At 34.8% G+C, this 20350-nt stretch overlaps 1 protein-coding gene across 1 annotated transcript in view; it reads left to right on the top strand.

Annotated features, from left to right (window-relative positions):
- MTHFD1L (methylenetetrahydrofolate dehydrogenase (NADP+ dependent) 1 like) overlaps positions 1-20350 on the top strand; it is a 197632-nt gene that overhangs the window by 63035 nt on the left and 114247 nt on the right. The window contains exons 12-18 of the mRNA XM_031937629.1: positions 1549-1685; positions 2394-2440; positions 4056-4163; positions 5313-5387; positions 7832-7934; positions 16719-16795; positions 19735-19875. Coding sequence (XP_031793489.1) covers positions 1549-1685; positions 2394-2440; positions 4056-4163; positions 5313-5387; positions 7832-7934; positions 16719-16795; positions 19735-19875 — 688 coding nt within the window. The remainder of the gene's footprint in view (positions 1-1548; positions 1686-2393; positions 2441-4055; positions 4164-5312; positions 5388-7831; positions 7935-16718; positions 16796-19734; positions 19876-20350) is intronic.

The raw sequence follows: 20350 nt of genomic DNA, 5'->3' as shown, positions 1-20350 counted from the left end.
TATATACTTCAACAACAATACTATATGATGACCAGTTCTGATGGACCAGGCCATCCTCAGCAACGAGATCAACCAAATCATTTCTAATGGAGCAGTAATGAACTGAACCAGCTATGCCCAGAAAAAGAACTCTGGGAGATAACTAAAAACCATTACATTGAATTCCCAATCCCTATATTTATGCACACCTGCATTTTTGATTTCCTTCACAAGCTAATTGTACAATATTTCAGAGTCTGATTCTTTTTGTACAGCAAAATAACGTTTTGGTCATGTATAATTATTGTGTATCTAATTTATATTTTAATATATTTAACATCTACTGGTCATCCTGCCATCTGGGGGAGGGGGTGGGGGGTAAGAGGTGAAAAATTGGAACAAGAGGTTTGGCAATTGTTAATGCTGTAAAGTTACCCATGCATGTATCCTGTAAATAAAAGGCTATTAAATTAAAAAAAAAAACAAATGTTGCCATGATCCATCTTTGGTTTACAAAAGTGACCATCCTTTTAATCATTATTCTCTAGCCATAACTAAAGACATGATGACTTAGAAATTATTTCTCTCAAACTTTTTATTCGTTATATTATACAATAATGTGAATATTTTTCAGAATCATTTCAGCCGTGTTTTTGGCTAATAGTAATAATAAGCAGTTACTAACATTTATATAGTGCTTTAAGACTTTATATGCAGTATTTCATTTGCCCTGTCAGTATCTCAATAGATCAGGAATCATTTGGCTCCTCATCCCCTTTTTATTTCTTAGATCCTAAAGCTCATATGTAATAGAAATTGCCAGTAGAATATACCAATCAGAGTGCTCCAATATGACATGTATTTTGGTTTTTATTATCTTTTGCTTCTGCATCCTGTCATTCATTTAACAAATTTTTATCAAGATACATGTAAGGCACACATTGTGTGACCAATGTTTGTTGAATTAATGAGTTACTGTTGACAGTGAGTGAGGAAGTTACATGCTTAAGCTCTTTTGAGGATTTTTAAATTCACTCTCCTGGGAAGTGAGAGAAATTGATAATTTCCTTAGTATCACTGCCTGTTATTTATCCTCTTGGTGTGAGGCACTCATATATGTCCTGATTTTATCTAAGAAGAACTGAATCGTGTGGGCAGATTTTAATGATCTGGCAGCTTTCATTTGTTTATTTGCTGCTGTTGGGTGAGTGATAAAGATCTCATGAATAAAAACACATAAGTATTTTAACATATTTGTCTTTGGCAGGTTTGATGCATAGTGAAGTCTGGAAAGAAAAAATATTCAGTGCATAAAATTGGCACTTCTCTTTTAACTCTTTTTTTTATAAACTTTGTTTTCGGAACTGTCACTTGTTGCTAGATTAAATTAAAAAGCTGAAAGTAATGAATAAAGAGAGCATTGTACTGCTCCTTAGAAGACCAAATTTCAGTGGTCATAACAGATCAAGAAATGAATACCTGGAATGATATGGGCTTTGCTGGCATTGGATACCACTCAATTATGGTTACTTTGGGTTAATTCAGTATTTGTCTATGTTTTTGTATAAGGATCACCCCCACACCACTGGGAGAAGGGAAAAGCACAGTCACGATTGGGCTTGTTCAAGCACTGACCGCACACCTGCATGTTAATTCCTTTGCTTGTCTGAGGCAGCCATCTCAAGGACCTACTTTTGGTGTTAAAGGTATTCTAGCCTATAAATACATGCAGCTTCTCATCTTTTATTTACTTGAGAAATAGATAACTTTTTCTTCTTAATAATAATGAAAATGACAGATTTCATACTATGATATATTTAATTTCAGGCAGTATGCAGTTTAACACATAAAGGTAATTGTGAAATTCATAAGAGAATATTGTGTTACAGGTTATTTGTCTTGTAGATGTTTTGTTCATGTGGTTCTGTTGTTTATTATAGCTAATGTATTTGAGTAATGTATGGACTGTAATTCCTGCTAGATTTCTGATTCTTCATCATTTCATCTCCTGCCTTTTTTTTTTTTTTTTTTTTTTTTTTAAGAGGCAGCTAGTGGATGAAATGGTGTATCTGGGGTCAGGAAACCCCAAATTTGAATCGGACTTCAGATATTATCTGGGCAAATCACATTGTCTTTTTGCCTCAGTTTCTTTAGTTGTAAAATGGGGAATAATAATAGCATCAACATCACAAATGAGATATTTGTAAAGTGATTAGTATAGTGCTTGGCACGCATAGTAGGAACTTAATAAATGCTTGTTCCTTTCCCTTCCCCATATTGCTTAAGTTTGTAATTTATCTACTTTTACATCATACATAGTTCCATTCACTAGTGTGGTACATAATTATTTTATAACAATCTTGTGCCAGTTATTAACAGGATGTGCTAAAAATTTTTATTGTTATATTACACAGGTGGAGCTGCAGGTGGTGGATATGCTCAGGTCATCCCCATGGAAGAGGTAAGAGCATAAAAGGAGACCACATTGTATATTAGTACCTTAACATTTTACCCCTCCTCATCACCTCAAGGACGACTATGTAGTACAGTGGTTAGAGAACTGAACCTAGAGTCAGGAAGACTCATCTTCCTCAAACACTTACTAGCTGGGTGACCCTGGACAAATCTCTTAATCCTGTTTACCTCAGTTTCCTTGAGTGTAAAATGAACTGGAGAAAGAAATAGCAAACCACTTCAGTCTTTACCAGAAAAGTCATGAAGATTTTTTTCTAACCCTTTGAGAAGTAAATGACTATCTAATCCAAAAGATAAAATTTTAAGTCCCCAAAAGTAAAAGTAGAAAGCTAGTCATGAAAAAATGCTTTAAATTACTTTGATAAGAGAATGTAAATTAAAATAACTCTGAAGTTATTACCTCACACCTATCAGATTGGCAAAAATAACCAAAAAGGAAAATGATAAACACTGGTAAATAGTAATGCAGTGTTGTTAGAATTGCGAACTGATCCAGCAGTTCTAAAGAACACTACCCAAATGGGTATAAAACAGCTTTGATCCAGCAATATCAAAATTAGGTCTGTAAAACCTACAGATCAAAGAACAAACACATATCTATACAGAATGTTGTGATAAAGAATTGATGGATGCCCATCAATTGAGGAATATGAATAAGTTGTGATATGATTATGATGAAATATTATTGCACTATTAGAAATGATGAGCAGGATACTCTTAATAAAACCTGGAAAGATTTAGATGAACTGACATAAAGTGAAGGAAGCAAAACCAGGAGAACATAGTATATACCAGAACAAAAGTATTGTTAACGGTGATCAGTTGTGAAAGACTTAGCTATTCTAACCAATACAATAATTTGAAAATGTCCAAAGGACTCATGAAAAGAACTGATAAACTGAGTGTAAATTGAAGTGTACTTTTTTCAGTTGCTTTGTTTTTCCTTGCTTTTTCCTCTTCAACATGTATGGAAATATGTTTTGACTTGACATGTGTAATTGATACTATGTTTCTTGCCTTCCCGAGGAGTATGGAGAAAGGGAAAGAATTGGGAACTCAATTTTTAAAAGCAAATATTAAAATAAAGTTTTGTATAATTTAAAAGATAAGAATTGCCTTGATAATTAGCAGTGAATTGGAAAAAATGAGCTGAAAATGACTTCGATTAGGTTCAAACTCAATAAAATTTTCTTAGAATTTTTTTAAAAAATAAAAGTATAGTAACTTAGAATAAGAAAAAGAAAATTTCTAAGTCTTAATTTAGTGTCTTTGTTAGTATTCCTTTATTTGGAATATGAGATTATTCACATTTAATTGAAGTACAAGTACACCTAAAAATTCCTATTGTCTTCCTTTTTCATATGGAGAAAAAGTAGACATTATTTTCTTTTTATAAATTTATATTTATAAATTTAAATATTTAAATACATGAATTTATATTACTAATTATATGATTGACATATAAAATATGTTTATTTTTAAAATTTTGTAACCAATTCATTTTGCTTATTCTTCTTTAAGAAATTGTAATTACAGAAATGCCTGGAACACTGATTCAGTGGTCTGGAGCAGCAAAAATAAATTTTTCATCTCTTTTTTAGTTCAATCTTCACTTGACTGGTGACATTCATGCCATTACTGCTGCTAATAATTTGCTGGCTGCTGCTATTGATACACGGATTTTACATGAAAGTACTCAGACAGATAAGGTGAGAAAGACCCTCAGTTTTCATCTTCACTTGTCATCTGTTTCTCTAATAAGTTATTGAAAGAAAAAAGATGTGCCTTTGTAATGGGGGGTGGGGTTGTGCTTACTGATTTTTTTGAGAGTTTTGTGAACTTTTTCCTCTTTTACAAAAAAGAATTGAGGAGATGCCCATCAACTGGGGAATGGCTGAACAAGGTATAGTATATGATTATGCTGAAATATTATGGTATTATGAGAAATGGTGATGAGAATAAATTAGGGCAGCTAAATGATACTGTGAATACAGCAGTAAATCTGGAATTAGAAAGACCTAATTGAGCCTTAGACACTTACTAGGTATGTGACTCCAGGCAAGCCACTATATCTCAGTCTGCTTTAGCTTTTGCAACTATAAATGAGGATACTAATAATAATAATTCCTACCTTCCAGAGTTTCTTTGAGGATCAAAATACAGGCCCATACTAAAGAAAAAAATTTTCCCCTAATACAGCCAACCCATTTGTTCCTAATTTAGCAATAGGAGTGCAGTTAAGCATTATGGTATTCTATAAAGGACCTATATAAGCAAATCATACTAAACTATAATTGTACATAAAAAATCATACATTCTCAGAGGGCATAGGAAGAGAAGGGGAATGGAATAAGTATTTATTATTATCAGCCTACTAAGTGCCAGGTACATATAAATATTATCCTGGGACTTAAATAGTCTGAGATAAAAATTTCAACAATGAGGTATACAAATGTACCACAATTAATTATTTGTAGAGAGAGTTTAGGTAGGAAGATAATTTTTCTCAACATTTCTGCATTGCATTGTGACGTCTTCTGTGTCTGTACTTTAAGACTTGGCTTGGTGGTATGAGAAATAGAGAACGCATGTCCAGACAGATGTTAATTTAAGAATTTTTAAATCTCTATTATGGAATTGGGTTCATACAAACTGATTGTAATATGATTCAAATTTGGCTGAATTTTCTTGAAAAAAATGAATTAAAATTTCATCTTTTTTATGTTAAGCCAAAGGATTTTTAGTGGATTCTGATCTAAACAGCTTAAATCTCTGATAATAGTATGTCATGTTGTAAATGATGAAAGTTATAAATGTCCCTTAAACTTGATTTTGTTGTCTTTTTCATTGGTTCTCAGGCTCTGTTTAATCGATTGGTGCCATTAGTAAATGGTGTGAGAGAGTTTTCAGACATTCAGCTCCATCGGTTGAAAGTAAGTTTCCAGTTTGTGTTTCAAAGTGGGGAAATGTAAAGAACAAATTGCAGAAGAATAAAATGAAAATCTTTTAAAGCACATTAGCAATTGTTTTACCCTCCATTTGGTTTCTGTATTCTGAAACTTAGTTGAAGATAAGATAGATTTAATATGTACTGCAAAGTTTCTAGTGAGTCAACAAATAGTCAAATCAGAATTTTAGTGTACTTGGCCACTCCTCTAAAGATGAAAATTTTTGTGATTTTCATAAGACCTATCATTTTAGTTTGAAATCCTCAGTTTTCTGTAGAAAAATACTGAAAAGTTACCGCTATGAATATAACCAGGCAGTGATACAGTGGATAAAATGTAGGCCAGGAATCAGGAGAGGACCTGAGTTCAAATTTGTCCTCAGACAATTACTGGCTCCAAGACCCTAATCAAAGTACTTACCCTTGTTTGTCTCAGTTTCCTCTTCTGTAAAATAAGCTGGACAAAGAAATGACAAATCACTCTAGTATGTTTGCTGAGAAAATCCTAAATGGGATCACAAAGGGTGTATACAACTAATCAAGACAGCCACAAAAATACACACAATCATTTCATTTGTCACCAAAGGTTTATTAATTGCTTTTTCTATGTCAGGAATTAGAAACAGAGTGTTGTGGAGCAGAGTTATCCTAGAATCAGGAATCCTTGGATTTCAAGTGCATACACTGGCTGGGTCTAACTATTGGCCAGTCACTTCCCCAAAGAAGATCCTGTAGACTGTAAATTGCAGAACAGATGCTAACCTGCATTTGATTGCAGGAGTTTTCTCATCAATAGTTCCTACTACATCAATAAAATTAGCATTACAGGTCAGTAAAGTGTGCCAGGCCCTGTGCTAGGTTCTGAAGGTACAAATCTCATTTGAATTTGAAACGCTCTTTGAGGAGAGATTTTATAATGTTTGGGAAAAGGCAAGCAACATATAGGTAAATACAAAATAAATGCAAGGATAGCTAGGTTGTACAATGGGATAGAGTATTTGACCTAGAATCGGGGAAACCCTTTGTTTAAATCTGCCTCAAATACAAGCTGTGTGACCCTGGGCAAGTCAGTTAACTCCGTTTGCCTCTATTTCCTTATTTGTAAAATGAGTTAGAGAAGGAAATGGCAGACCACTTCAATATCTTTGCCAAAAAAGTCCGAAAAAGGGACACAAACAATAAAATGTGGGGAATGAGGATGGGATTAACAGCTGAGGAGATCAGGAAAGAATTCCATGACACAAGTTTGCTTTTTGAAGAGTTATGCGTTTTGAAACGTTAAAAATGTTTTTTAATTGTTTCTAGAGTCCTATAGTCTGGGTACATATTAATTATCATATTGATTTGCTTTACTTCTCTAGCAGAAAAAAAGTCTAACTATGATTGTCATGTTTTGCAGCCTTAGGTAACAAAAGATGGGGTCAAAGCTTTACTATCCCAATTCCAAATGAAAATTTTGTAATTTTTATTTAAAAATATCTCTACAGTTACCAAGTGTGCTGCTAATATAAACAAGATGAATATGTAAACATATTCTTTATAATGCTGTATCAAAACCCAGCTCTGAACACAGAAGACACCTTACTGGGCTAGTAGAACTTAAGAGAATAGGAGTCCACTGTAAGTTATAGGCAAGGAAAAATTAATTCCTGTCCCAGTCAATATAGGCTTAAAAGTCTCACTTCGGGAAAAATGTGAATTTTTAAGAGGCCCATTATTTAAAAATTAAAAATAATTTAGGGGTCACTAGAGGCCAGTTGTGAAGGGCCACAGCTATTAGTAAGCACTGAGGAGGTATTCCAACCCAATACCTCCTAACATCAAGCCTAACCCTAAGTCCATATTACCACATTAACCTCTCTTGTGCACATTCGAAATCTGATTCAAGCTATGGGAAGTTTCTTAAACTACTCATATAAGTACTTGTATACTATACTATATGACTTGAAATATTCAACTATTTGGGAGATCATGGTTGGTATACCATTCCCCTTTGATTCATATCACATGTAACTTATATTTTCTTTTGCTTAATGTTAACTTTCAGGCTTTTATCCTTCCCTATTCTTTTTCTCATTACAGAGTCATATCTTACAAGTAATATTAAGACTTGCAGGTCTTAAAAAAATGTTTTCTGTTTTTTGCTAAATTAAAAGGAAACTGCCTGGAAAAAAGTATAGATACAGATTTTATTTGAAATAACGGTTATAAATGGCAATATTTGGCATCAAATGTTAGTCTGATAAAACAATGTCAATTATGCTGGCAGAATTTTTTCTCTTCCCTAAATATAATAGTCATATAAAGTAATATGTAGAAATTTGTAGGGACAAAATCTAAAACCAAGAGAAAAAGGTATCTAGTATATATTTGGTGTATTTCATTGCATCTTCTTATTTTAAGAGTTTTTTTGTTTTTGTTTTTTTGTAGAAATTAGGAATAAATAAGACTGATCCAAGCACACTGACAGAAGAGGAAATGACCAGATTTGCCCGGCTTGACATTGACCCTTCTACCATCACATGGCAGAGAGGTAGTCACATTTATGATCTTCTCAAGGTCTACAAAACCCTTCCCTCAGCATAGTTCTCTGTGACGTGTCGTTCCCTCAGCATAGTTCTCTGTGACGTGTCGGGAAAGTATATTATCCCCATTTTATAGCTGAAGAAACCAAGTCTTAAGTGACTTCAATCTGTCTATCAATGAATGTTTACTAAAAGCCTCCTCCCTGACAAGGGACTCTGTTATGCCCACCCAAGCTAATGCAAAGGCTGAATTTAAGAATTATGGGGTTTTTAAAGCATTGCAATAAGTAGCCTATTTTAATGTGGTTTGTAGAATCAACTGATTAGTACATCTAACAAAGGCAAGGCTTTTAGGAGGATGAGCCTGAAAGCAGTGTGCTGTCACAAAAGTGGGGAAAGATTAGCAGGTAGTTTTCAAACAAGGTAGCTCCCAGTACAGTGCCTTGCTTTATGGCAGCTGTGTTAATTATATATTGAATATTTTAATTAATAAAGCTAAATATATATAGAGAGAAGTATGAACAAGTCTAAATTAAGGTAATAATATAAAGTTTGTAATATAAATTCTCTGACATATAACAGTATAAGGTGATCACTAAGCAAGTATCCTTGGGAGTATTGGAAGTCACTGTAAATTACAGGCAGGAAAGAAGTTTTCCCTCTAACAATAAAACCTTTTTGGGGGGAGGTAAATGAGGTTAAATGAAGTGCCCAGGACGACACAGCTAGGAAATGTTAAGTGGCTGAGGCCAAATTTGAATTTTATCTTTCTCAATAAAGAAACCCTGTGAGTTGCTGTGGCTTTATACCAGACTTCTCTAAAGCTTAGGAGAGAGTTTCCCCTTGGAATCTAATCTTTTCCAGTTTGACTTAGTACCTGTGAGAACTTCTGCTATTCTGTCAACTTTCAAGACCTCAGCCTCTTCCATGCTCCAGAGAGTCACTGAAACAGCATTGTGGAATCTAATTGGAGGGATGCAGAGTTCATTCAGGCCATGTGCCTAAAGAATCCTGTGTTTTCATCAATAAGTAATCATCTAACCTTTGCTTGAAGACCTCTAGTACCAAGAAAATTTGTCATATCTGGGCTAGCTTTCTCTGGAGTCTGAGCTCCAACTCCAGCGTGCACGCGTGCATACACACACACACACACACACACACACACACGAGTCTTATGTCTAGAGTGCTTATTTCAAGTCCTCTCAGCCCTTATATACCTTAGTACAATGACATCCCTATTGCACACTGAGCATGTGTCAATTGTAGAACCATTACATCCCCATACTAAGTACTAAGTATATGTAAACTAGAGAACCATCATCTCACACTGAGTAGGTGCTTAAATATAAGCACCCTGCTGTCCTTGATTCAAATACACCTTTTCAGAGTTCAGGCCCTCTACAAAAATATATCATGATTTTTTTATTTGGGGGAGGGGGGAAAAGGTGTGGTTCTATGAGTGTAAAAATCATATACATCGTCAGACAGTGGTCTTAACTTTGCTTAACTTTTTGCCTAATGAAAATAGGGAGTTATATGGGAATTATGTAAAAACAAAAAGCATTTAAAAAAAGAAAATTTAAGATCTCAAGTGAGGAGAAATTCAATTCACATCTGAGGTTCATTCCAGTTTGGATAGCTTCAATTTTTAAAAAATTTTCCCTATCAAACCCAAATTTGCCTCCTTAGAATTATGGCCTGCCTCCTGGGGCCAAGAAGAGCAAATCTAATCACTCTTCTTCAGGATATCTTTTCATACAGCTGTTAAAAGAAACAGCTATCCTATTTCCACGTTCTCCTCTTCTCCAGGCTAACTATCCCCAGTTTCTTATGTGGTTGTCATATTGAATAATTTTGAGGGCCTCCATCCTTTTGAACTGAATATAATCCTTTATAACACTGTCATGGGTCCTGGACAATATATCTCTTATAATTAGTCTTAGTCTACTTGAGCTTCCTTTTCCCCTACGGTAGATAGTATTTTATTTTTTTCAGTTATATCTTAAGACAATTTTTAGCATTCATATTTTACAGTTTAAATTTTCTCCCTTCTTCCCTCCCCTTTCCTAAGTACTCTTTTAGCTTTCTTGAATTCCATAACTTAATGTTGAATCAGCTTGAGATCGGAGTCCACTAACACACCAAGATCTTTTCCAGTTACATTACTGTCTGGTCAGAATATCTCCATCTTGTACTTGTGAAAGTTTTTGCACTTAAGTTGGGGGGGGGGGGATAGGGAGAGAAACCTTTATCCCTATTACATTTCATTTTACCAAATGCTTAAGTCTGTTAATATTTTTTTGGAATCTGTTAATGTCAGTCAGGAAGCATTTATGTGTTTACTATAAATGTCAGGTACTTTGCTAAGTGCCAGATTCAGAAAAGAAGGTAAAAACATAGTCCCTGTCCCCACTGTTAACTATCACTCATTTTGTGTGATGTACAAATTTGATAAATCCTAGTCTTTGTCTCAGTGCAAAGATGTTTAGCATCATTGATCTTTGCAGCATGGAAAGATCTCCACCCAAGCTGTCTTCCAAGTATGTGTTTTCTGTGCCTAAAGCCTCAGCCTGGATACACAAGACTTAATTTGAGAGGAAACGGCATTCTCTTAATGCTTTTCCTAAAGTAAAGCCATTCCAGTCATCTAGTCCAGAGGAATTTACCCAAAAAAGTAAAAACTCTTAGCTTAGTTCCCAAACAATTGTGCATCCAGACTTAGTGGCAAATTTCCAGGAGAGTAGTCTCAATATTAAAGAATCAACACCAACAGTATAAATAGCTCCCTGGGACTTAAATGAGTTGGCTAAAGATTGTGGTTGCCTTCTATGACAACTTCACTTGAATCTTCCTACCCTGAAATTTCTTTTGCCCTGCTTTTTCTCTATTGAGTTTACAGAGTACTTTGACATTATTCTAGCTATTCACCCTCCTGCTGGTCTTTTCCCTCCCTTCTGTGATAGCACCTTGCTTTCAGGCTCATTATCCTAAAAGCCCTGGTCTTGTTTCATCACTTCTTTACCCAGAAGCCTTTCAGATTTCCTCACTGCCTCTATGATCAACTCCAGACTTTGTATATCAAAACCTGGAATTCAAGACTTTTCAGAGTTAGTTTGTAATATTTTATAATCTTTTCTCCCACCCACTGCTCAACATGTAGTCTCTCTAATCAAACTGACCCATTCACCAACTCAAAAAAGTTTCTTGCCTATTGTCACCTCTGGTGCTTTCAAACACAAGCATATCCCACTTCGCACCCGATCCAGATTATACCTATACTTCACAGCTTAACTGACCTTGAGAAGCAATAGAATTTAGTGAAAAGTATGCTAGATTTGGAAGACAAAGGACCGGATTTAGGAATATCTGAATTCATATCTGGTCTTAGATACTGGGAATACCATGTAATCTTTATTTGTCTCAGTTTCCTTAATTGTAAAATAAGGGAAATAATAGCACCTACTTCATGAGGCTGTTGTGAAGATTATGTGACAATTTTTGTTAGGTCTCTAGCACAGTGCTTGCCACTTAAAATAAGTTCTTAATAAATATTTGTTTCTCATCCATCTATCTATCTTTTTTTCCTTTCTTTATTCCTCCCTTTACCTTGAATAAGTCATTCTTTTCATTAGGCCTCACTTCCTTGTCTGCAAGATGAGGGGTTTGGACTAGAATATCTTTGAGGTTGTTAAATCATGTCTGACTCTTACTCTGACTCATTTGGAGGTGTCAGAATAACCTCACTTGGGGTTTTCTTGGTAAAGACACTGAAGTGATTTGATATTTCCTTCTCTGGCTCATTGACAGATGAGGAAACAAGACAAACAGGGTTAAGTGACTTGCCCAAGGTCACCCAGCTAGTAAGTATCTGAAGCCAGATTTGAACTCATGAAGATGTCTTTCTGACTTCAGACTTGGCATTATAGCATCACCTAGCTGCCTGACCTCCAGCTCTAAATCTCTGATGCAGTAATTATTCTTTATTTAATGACTTCTTCCCTGAAATTTTTCCCTATCACTCTACTTTGTAATGTTTGCAACTATTCTTCTGTTCCTTTAATACCAGTTGTTTTATTTTTGTTTTCTTGTTTGCAAGCTCATCAGTGTAGATAAACCTCTTCTCTGTTGCTAGATCAAAAGACAGGACTGTGCTTTTGTGTCCTGCCAAAGCCTTAGTTCAGGAGAAGCTTTGGCCACATTTCTTGAGTGGATTTTATTGTTCTAAGAAAGTTTTTTTTTTTTAATCATTTTTTACAAGTTTATTAATGTTGAGAGAGAAAAAAACATGTAAGGTCACATTTCATAGTAGTTTCTATAAATGAAAAAGTGACTAATGAGATTTTTCTCAAATCCAGTATGAAATAGATAGTGAAAAGAAAATTCCAAAGAAATGGTAAGAAGTTTTTATGTAACTCATCTACCTAATTGGCTAAAAGGCTTCACATTTGAATAACCTAAGGAATTTTTTTTTTTTTTTTTGGTTTTTTTCTTTTAAAAAATTTCTAGTTGTGTAAAGTATTCTTAAGTTCCCAAGAGCACATTACTAGTACACAACTTGTCTCAAAAATTCAGTGTTAAGCTCTTTTATAGCAGATAATTTGTGAATTAGGCTTGGGATTATTTTTTTTTTTTTAAGAACTTCATTGATATTTTTCTGTGGAAAAACACAAAGCAGGTAAAAGTCAAATAAAAAGTTTGATGTCTTTCTGTCTTCTTCAATTAGTGATCTCATTTTAGAATAGGATTCAGAAATATAGCAGTGAATTCAATTCTTTGATTGTGGTGTGAAAAAACTCCATGTGGTAACTTATGCCAAATACCAATTCTCAGATTGATTTATTTCTGAGAAGGTAGAATGAGTCAAAGTATTTTGTGGCCTTGGATCAGTATGAAAGGACTTGACAAATTTTAAAAGTTATTCCAATAAATACAAGTGTCATGTTACTGCTCAGGGCATGGAGTCTCACCATTTTGAGCTTATGTAGTGTTATTGATGTGGGAGATGAAACCCATGATACTTGATCATCGCCTTTTATTTCACTAGAACAAATATAGGCTTTGCCTTTATGATTAAGATAAGATTTTTTAAAATCTTATTAGATAAGTAGATTAGAAAGGGAGGTTGGATTGGAAATAGTGCCTCAAGACATTTTGGTATTAAGCCAGAATCTTTGAGGAACTAAATAAGTAGGGAAGATAAAAAAAAGATAGCAAATGATAGCAAAACGAGTAATTTGTTTCTCTAATAGAAAACACAATTGCCCAAGTAGATATATATTCCATAGCAGTGTCCTGTAATGAATGTGTGCTCAATAAGTTTTTACTGGTTTTGCTATCATTTGCTATCTTTTTTATCTTCCCTACTTATTTATTCTATCCCTGTTTAGTTTTATTTGTTGTTTTTTAACTGGGACAATTAATTCTTTTGTCTCAGATAGTTTACATTTATTATTTCTTGAAATATAGTTCTGAAAAATCAGGCTTTGTTAGATTCAAATGGAGTTACTAGATTCTACCTTTAAATTCACTGGCATTAAATTTCACTGATTGGGCCAATTGACCCAAGGCTCACTTGCTTATTGTTTGGGTTTTAATGACTCAGAATATAAATAGCAATTATTTCAGTTCTGGCCAGAAATTCTGAGGATTCTTTCCTTCCCTGATTGATTCTTTTGTGAAGGCAAAGTAGTCCATTTGCCTCAGTTCTTACCTGGCCTTTTAACTACTGAATGAGTGTTGCCCCAAACATAATACTGTTGTAATGTTCTTTGTTCAGTTTTCCTGGTGATTTCTGGGAGCAGCTTTTGTTTCAGTTCAGTAATCACCAGGAAGACAGCCAGATGTTGACGTCCAAATCCTTTATTATCTCCTTGCCTGGGACTGAACAGCTTTCTTAGAGGCCTTCCAGAGTCTTGGTTTCAGTAGAGAAAATGCAGGAAGAGAGCCTGCCACCAGTGGCCTGACTGAAGATCAAATAAATGTCTGTCCTTGGTTCTGAGAGCTTGAGCTCCTGCCTGTCTTCTCTGCCTTCTAAAAGCTTCTCCTCTGTGGCTCTCAGTCCCTGCTTATATGCTCCACACTGAGTATAAACCAATCATTATATCACTAGGAAACCATTATTTGTTGTAAGATTAAATCAGTCATACTGAACTTAGAGAACTATTAATCACCATGCAAAACTAGATAACCATTGTATTGTCAATTCCACTGAATTAGCACCTTGTAAGAATCCTTAATTCAAGTTCAGAGTTCTGGCCCATAACATACTGTGACTGGAAAAAGACCTTAGTTTAAAAAGACCAAAGTCTCCCTCTGCATCTGGGACCATTGCCAGTTGTCCAGACCTGTGTCTTACCACTGGACCCTGATAACTGGAAGAGAAATTGAAGTTTGACTCATTTAAATCCAGTTCACTTGCAAATCAAGATGTCATCCTTCTGATGTCTTTAGTCCTCCTCAAGAAGGAAGAACAACAGTCTCTGAATGAACAAGTTTCATTCAACCCAGCTTGAGAACACAAGTGTCAGCATTGATCATTTGCATAGTGCCAACTAAATTTTTAAAATTGAGCAAACAAAACTGACACGTTTGTCATGTAACTTCAGCTATAAGAGACTTAGCAGAAATTGTATTAGGTATAATTATAGTTTAGTTAGGGCTCAAAGAAGATTATGCAGCAAAAATAACCTGATTAAATGAAATTAAATTCCATAGATTGACTAGATTGCCTTTTAGCTGACTACATAAATAAGTTGCAGAATTTTCTTTCAACTGTCTTCATACTGAACTTAGAGAAATCGTTTTGAGTTATTTTCTCATTTATTGAAACTGCTATGTAAATGTAACCTATGATTATTTTTCTCTGGCTCTTACACATAATTTTTCCTCAGCATCAATAAAATTGTAAATTCTGAGAAACTCTCCAGTACAGATGGCATCCTGAAGATGCAGATGGGCTTTTGATGCCACCGACTCCCAAAGATCTCCCCAGCTGCTTTCTTGTCTGAAGTTTTTGTGTTTTTTTTTTTTAAACTTTTTAAAATGAAAAACAGCTGAACTTTGGTTGCTGGCCTTTTTTTGAAATTTGATAAAAAGAAAACTTCACTCCTATGCCAAGGTTGTGTGTAGTACAGATCTGAGAAGGAACTCCCTTCTTTTTCTTTTTCTTTTTTTTTTTTTTTAACCAAGTTGTAATCTTTTCAAATGATATATTTTAATATTGCCATGCAAATTGCTACAGGCCTCAGGAAAAAATAGCAGCAGCTATAAGAAATTCACTAAGTTTTCCCATTCTTTCTCATTTTTTTTTTCCATGAGATTTTATGTCTGCAAATCTGACTTAATTGCCTAGTCATTGCTTAGTTAAAGGGCAAGTAGGGATGGACAAGTTAAAGTAAGAAGGAAAATTTTTAGCTTCTAGGTGTTTACTTCTCCCTTTTACAAAGCTACCTTAATACCACTGTTAACTTAACTGGCTCACTGTAATTTCTCTATTTCTGTTAATGGTCCAGTCATCCTTTCAATGAACCTGGCTCCTAATCTGAGCCCTTCCTTTACCTCATTGCACACATCCTGTTAACTCCCAAGTTCTGTCAGCTCTGCCTCCCTTGTCTTTCTTATGTCTTTCCCTTCCTCTCAACTTCCTTGCCAATTAACCCTACTCAGGTCCTCATCCCTTCTTAGCTAACTTAACCTAAGCTAACTGTCCTTTTTGTCCACATTCTGTCCTTTCTGCCATCCATCTTTTTATATAGCATCATATCTGGAGTGGATGATTCCCTCCCCACCAACCCATTGTATACAGCTTTTAATATAACATTTTAAGAAAAACATTGATAAACCAGAAAGCAGCCAGAATGGTAAAGAGACTCAAGTCCAAAATATTAAGATCAGTTGAACAAACAGGATATGTTTACCCTGGAGAAAAGAGAGAGGGTCAGGGAGAAGGTGGAGCACTGAGAACATTAGTACTTAAAAGGCTGTCCTATGGAAGAAGGGTAAAATTTGTTATGTTTAGCTCCAGATGACAAAATTAGGACTTGGAGAGAAATTGCAAATAGGCAAATTTGGGCTTGATTTAAGGAAAAACTTCCTAATAGGAAAGTCATTCTTCACTGAAGATCTTTAAGCAAGGTTTAGGTGACTGCTTAAGTACATTGTACTTGATATGGGCTGAACTGAATGGTCTCAGGGGTTGCTTTCACATCAGAAATTCTGAGTTTCCCCCTCATGTGTCCTAGACTTGTCCTTTGTATTTAGTGGTTATCAGAGATCAGTCCAACTCCCCCATTTTTGAAGAATCAGAGAACCTAGGAAGTTGTGACTGGTTCAAAGTCCTCTTTCTATTATACAAGTATGCCTTTTGGTCTTATTTCCAAATTCTTCTTTTCATAGTTAAGAATCATATTTTATCTTTCCTTCCTATTAGATTGTAAACTCCTTCAGAGGGAGATCTGTGCTATATATGTCTTTTTGTGCCTACTCCCCTCCCCCAAGCTCATATCAAACTTTGTTGCTTTATAGTAACAAGTACTTAATAAATGTATATTGAATATTCTCATTAATAAAGTTAAAAATGCACAGAGAGAAGTATGAACAGGTCTAAATTGCGGTAACAAATTCGGTGGTTCAAGACATTTTGGTTTATTTGCTAAGAATTGCTGATTTGGCTATTATTTAATATAGTATAAAATATACAGCAAGACATTGCATAATATGCACTAATGGATAAAAAAAATTTAGGAAAACTAGAATTTGTTAGCCTATTTTAATATTTTTTTCTTGTCTTTCAGTTTTGGACACAAATGACCGATTTCTACGAAAAATAACCATTGGGCAATCTAAAACAGAGAAAGGATTCTTTCGTCAGGTGAGTGAATTTACAATTAAGGAATGGGTTCTTTCCCAATTTGAAGCAGTTAAATTAATTTGGTATATCTTTGCCTTTTTCTTCACTCACAATGACTGATTAATTACCATCCTGCTATTCTATTCATCTGGATTTGGGAAAGGTCTCCATAATCTCCAGTCTGGAAGTGTATCCAGTTATTGGAATGTTAATTTTTAATAGTTGTATTATCAAATAGTGTCTGTAGAATTGTCTGTATGTCTATAGGTCATTAAAAGAATCAGATGAAAAATAAAAAAAATTAATGTTGCCTTTGTAGTGTAATAGCTCTTAAATTTCTTGATTTAAAAACTATATTCCAGCCAAAATCAATGGGGTTCTATTTTTTTTTTAAGTTTTATTATCATATAAAAGAGTCATTTCTAATTCTTTGTATTGTTTGAAAAACACAAGAAGTTATAACAGCCTTTTGATGGAAAAAAAATCTGTTGATAAGTGACCAACTAAAAGTGAAGTTTGAAAATGAATGGGACTAATTTCTCAGTATTGAGACTAAGGCATGTGATCCCTATACCCAGAGTGGGAAGATGAGATCTTAGGGCTCAAGTTTCAGGAAGTCACGGGATCCGTGTTCCCAGAGCTGGGAGATCAGGCCTTGGACTCTGGATCTAAGAAGGACCCTGAGAAGTCACATGATCTCTAAAAGGTCAGACAAGTAGTTACAAGAAGTGATGTCACCTGTGGGAAGCAGACAACATTGGTGATTATTATTACTTATTGGTCAAGGATGGTTATGTCCTTTTAGTCTATCCAATGAAAAGGCTTGGGTCTTTACCTATTTAACTGGGTGTTCTACTTATGACTGGTCAGGTTCATAAGCACATGGTGGGAGCTGGGATGTCTCCCAGGTGTGTATCTGGGTCTCTTCCTGTAGGGATTAAATAAATGCTTTTTCTTTGTACCTGAAGATGTCTCTGGTTAGTTAAGTTGGGAAAGGAGGTCAAGCACCCATCCCACACAAAAATGATAACAGTCTTTAACTTTGGTTTAATAAATTACTCACTCAGGTTTGACCTTTGGCTCTTTGGTCCTAACTTTTGAATTTTTATTATTTTAGAGGGAATCTTCATTTGATAATCATAGTTTTTAAAGTGAATGATCCTATGTCCATACTCTTCTTCCCCTCAAAAAAGCTCCAGGTTATAATTGTTTCTTGCATAAGCATGTTTAAGTGTTTATGATTTTTCAGAGGAGGTTCATCTGTTTGACCAAAATAATAAATTCAAACTGAAATTCTGACAGGAATTAATTTTTTAAAATGCTCAGTTTTTCCCCTGCTTAAAGCGAGGAATTAATAGTATTACTTTTTTTTTTTTTTTTTTTTTTTTTTTTGCTGTGATTCCTCTTGGGTATAATATCTCAGTTTTATCTTATAATTTGGCTTATACCTTGAATATTAATCAGTAAAATACTTGCTTGTACTGTCATTTTCACCTTTATTTTCTCATGATCTTTTCCTCCCAGATTGATTATTTATGACTAGGCTTTTCCCTCATTTCTTTCTTACCTAGCCTTAATCACTGGTGGGTGTTGCCCGATTCAAACTGAGACCTATTGAAGACCTTTGCTTAAAAGGCCAACATCTCCCATTTCATCTAGGACCATCTCCAGTTGCCTTGATCTATATCTGGCCACCAGACTCAGATGACTGGAGAAGGAAGTTAGCCTGGTGAAAGTCATCCCTCACTTAAATCCAGTTCCCTTTCGAATCATGGCATCATCTCCCTGCTGTCTTGGTCCTTTTTGAGAATAAAAGCCAAACAATAACATCCTGAAAGAGCCTTGTCCATTGTTGCTACCTAATAAACATTCATTGAATTGAATGCTTTTGACCAAAAGAACTTTTACAATGTTTAAACTATTAAAGGAGACCTCAGAAATCCACCCAATGTTCTTGAAGTTTCTTTGTCCTTCTATTGCTTTCTGACTTGCTTTATGAGCACAGTCATAAGAAGAATGAACGTGTTTTGGGCTGTTAAAAATAAAATCGTTCATCTTGTCTTAACCACTAAAAAGTTTAGAGATTTTGTGCAATCTGCAAAGTTAATTGATTCTGTGGTGAACTTTTCACCTAATGAAATCTAGCTAATCCAAAAGGTTTTTCCATTACTTCTTAATCAGGACCATAGACTTGGAAACACTTGTGAAAATCTAATGAGCTAGGAGGAAAAAAAAAACAGTTTCCACAAAGTTTCTGGGATCAGAAGGAATGAATTCACAAATGTTTCTCTGTTTGTAGGCGGGGTGGGTAGAGAACAGTGTTGTTTTGTTGAATGCCTACCTTCTTTGTGTTCTTTTTTCTCTTCTAGAGAGCAAATACAGTCTTTTACTGACAGATGAAGTGCAAAGGAGAAAGGAAATTGAGGAAGGGAATAAGCATTTATTTAATGCCTACTGTGTGCTAGTAACTGTTAAATGCTTTATAAACATTATCTCAATTGAATTCACAAAGGTTCCTCCGTTTGGGGAGTGGAAGTTGTTTTTGTTTATTTTCACAAATGTCTACCCTCCTCTGCTTGGGAGGCAAATATAATCTTTTTGATTAATAGACAAAAGAGAAAGGAAATAGAGAAGAGAATGTGCATTTATATAGTGCCCTTCGGGTGGCAAGCACAGTGCTAGGAGATTTACAAATATTAATCTTATTTCATCAAATAGATCCTGATAAAAGAGGAAAGGCAGAAAATATGAATAGGAAAGGAAAACATTGGCAGTGTTTTCCAAGATACATAGTAATTAATTTGTTAAATGGATAACTGAGACACTGAACAAAAGGACAGACACAAATACATATGTACTTAATTTTTATTCTTATGGCTCAATATATATCTTTTTCTTTTAAGAACAGTATGGAAAGGCACCTCTGTGACTAATAAATTCTTTTGTTTTGTCTGCTTTAGGCCCAGTTTGACATTGCTGTTGCCAGTGAAATCATGGCTGTTTTAGCACTAACGGATAGCCTGGCAGATATGAAAATCCGCTTGGGGAGAATGGTAGTGGCCAGTGACAAGAAAGGACAACCTGTAACTGCTGATGATTTGGTAGGCATATAAATGATGGCAAAGGTCAAAAACTGCATTGTAATTCTTTCCTTTGGTTTACTAGCAAGAGTGAAGACTTTCCTAATTCTGTAAGTTTGCATTTTAGGAATCCAAAGAATTAAATACTTGCATAATTGAAGATTTAAGAAGCAATCTATCTTTTTTTTCTTCCATAAGCTGTACTTTTTCAAATAGTTAAGGTTATCTTCCACTTTGAAGCAAAAAAGATTGCTAGTCTTTTGTCATAAAGAATGGAGAGAAAAAATATATTTTCAATGATTCCTTCCTTTTAACCATCCCATTGTAAGCTCCTATTTCTTCTCAATTTTATACCTAAAATTCCCTTGACCTCCTCTTTGTTTCTTTGAGTCTTTGAGAATGAAGTAGGTTTCCTCCTCACCAAGGTCCTGGTTTCTTCCTCTTTGGTTTTCTTGGCCTAGATTCTTTAATCTTTCTCCCTTTCCTAATCTTCAAA

This window comes from Sarcophilus harrisii, chromosome 4 (assembly GCF_902635505.1).
Source record: "Sarcophilus harrisii chromosome 4, mSarHar1.11, whole genome shotgun sequence".
Lineage (NCBI taxonomy): Eukaryota > Metazoa > Chordata > Mammalia > Dasyuromorphia > Dasyuridae > Sarcophilus > Sarcophilus harrisii.
The sequence above is the reverse complement of the archived record's forward strand: the minus strand, read 5'-3'. Positions and strand labels throughout refer to the sequence as shown.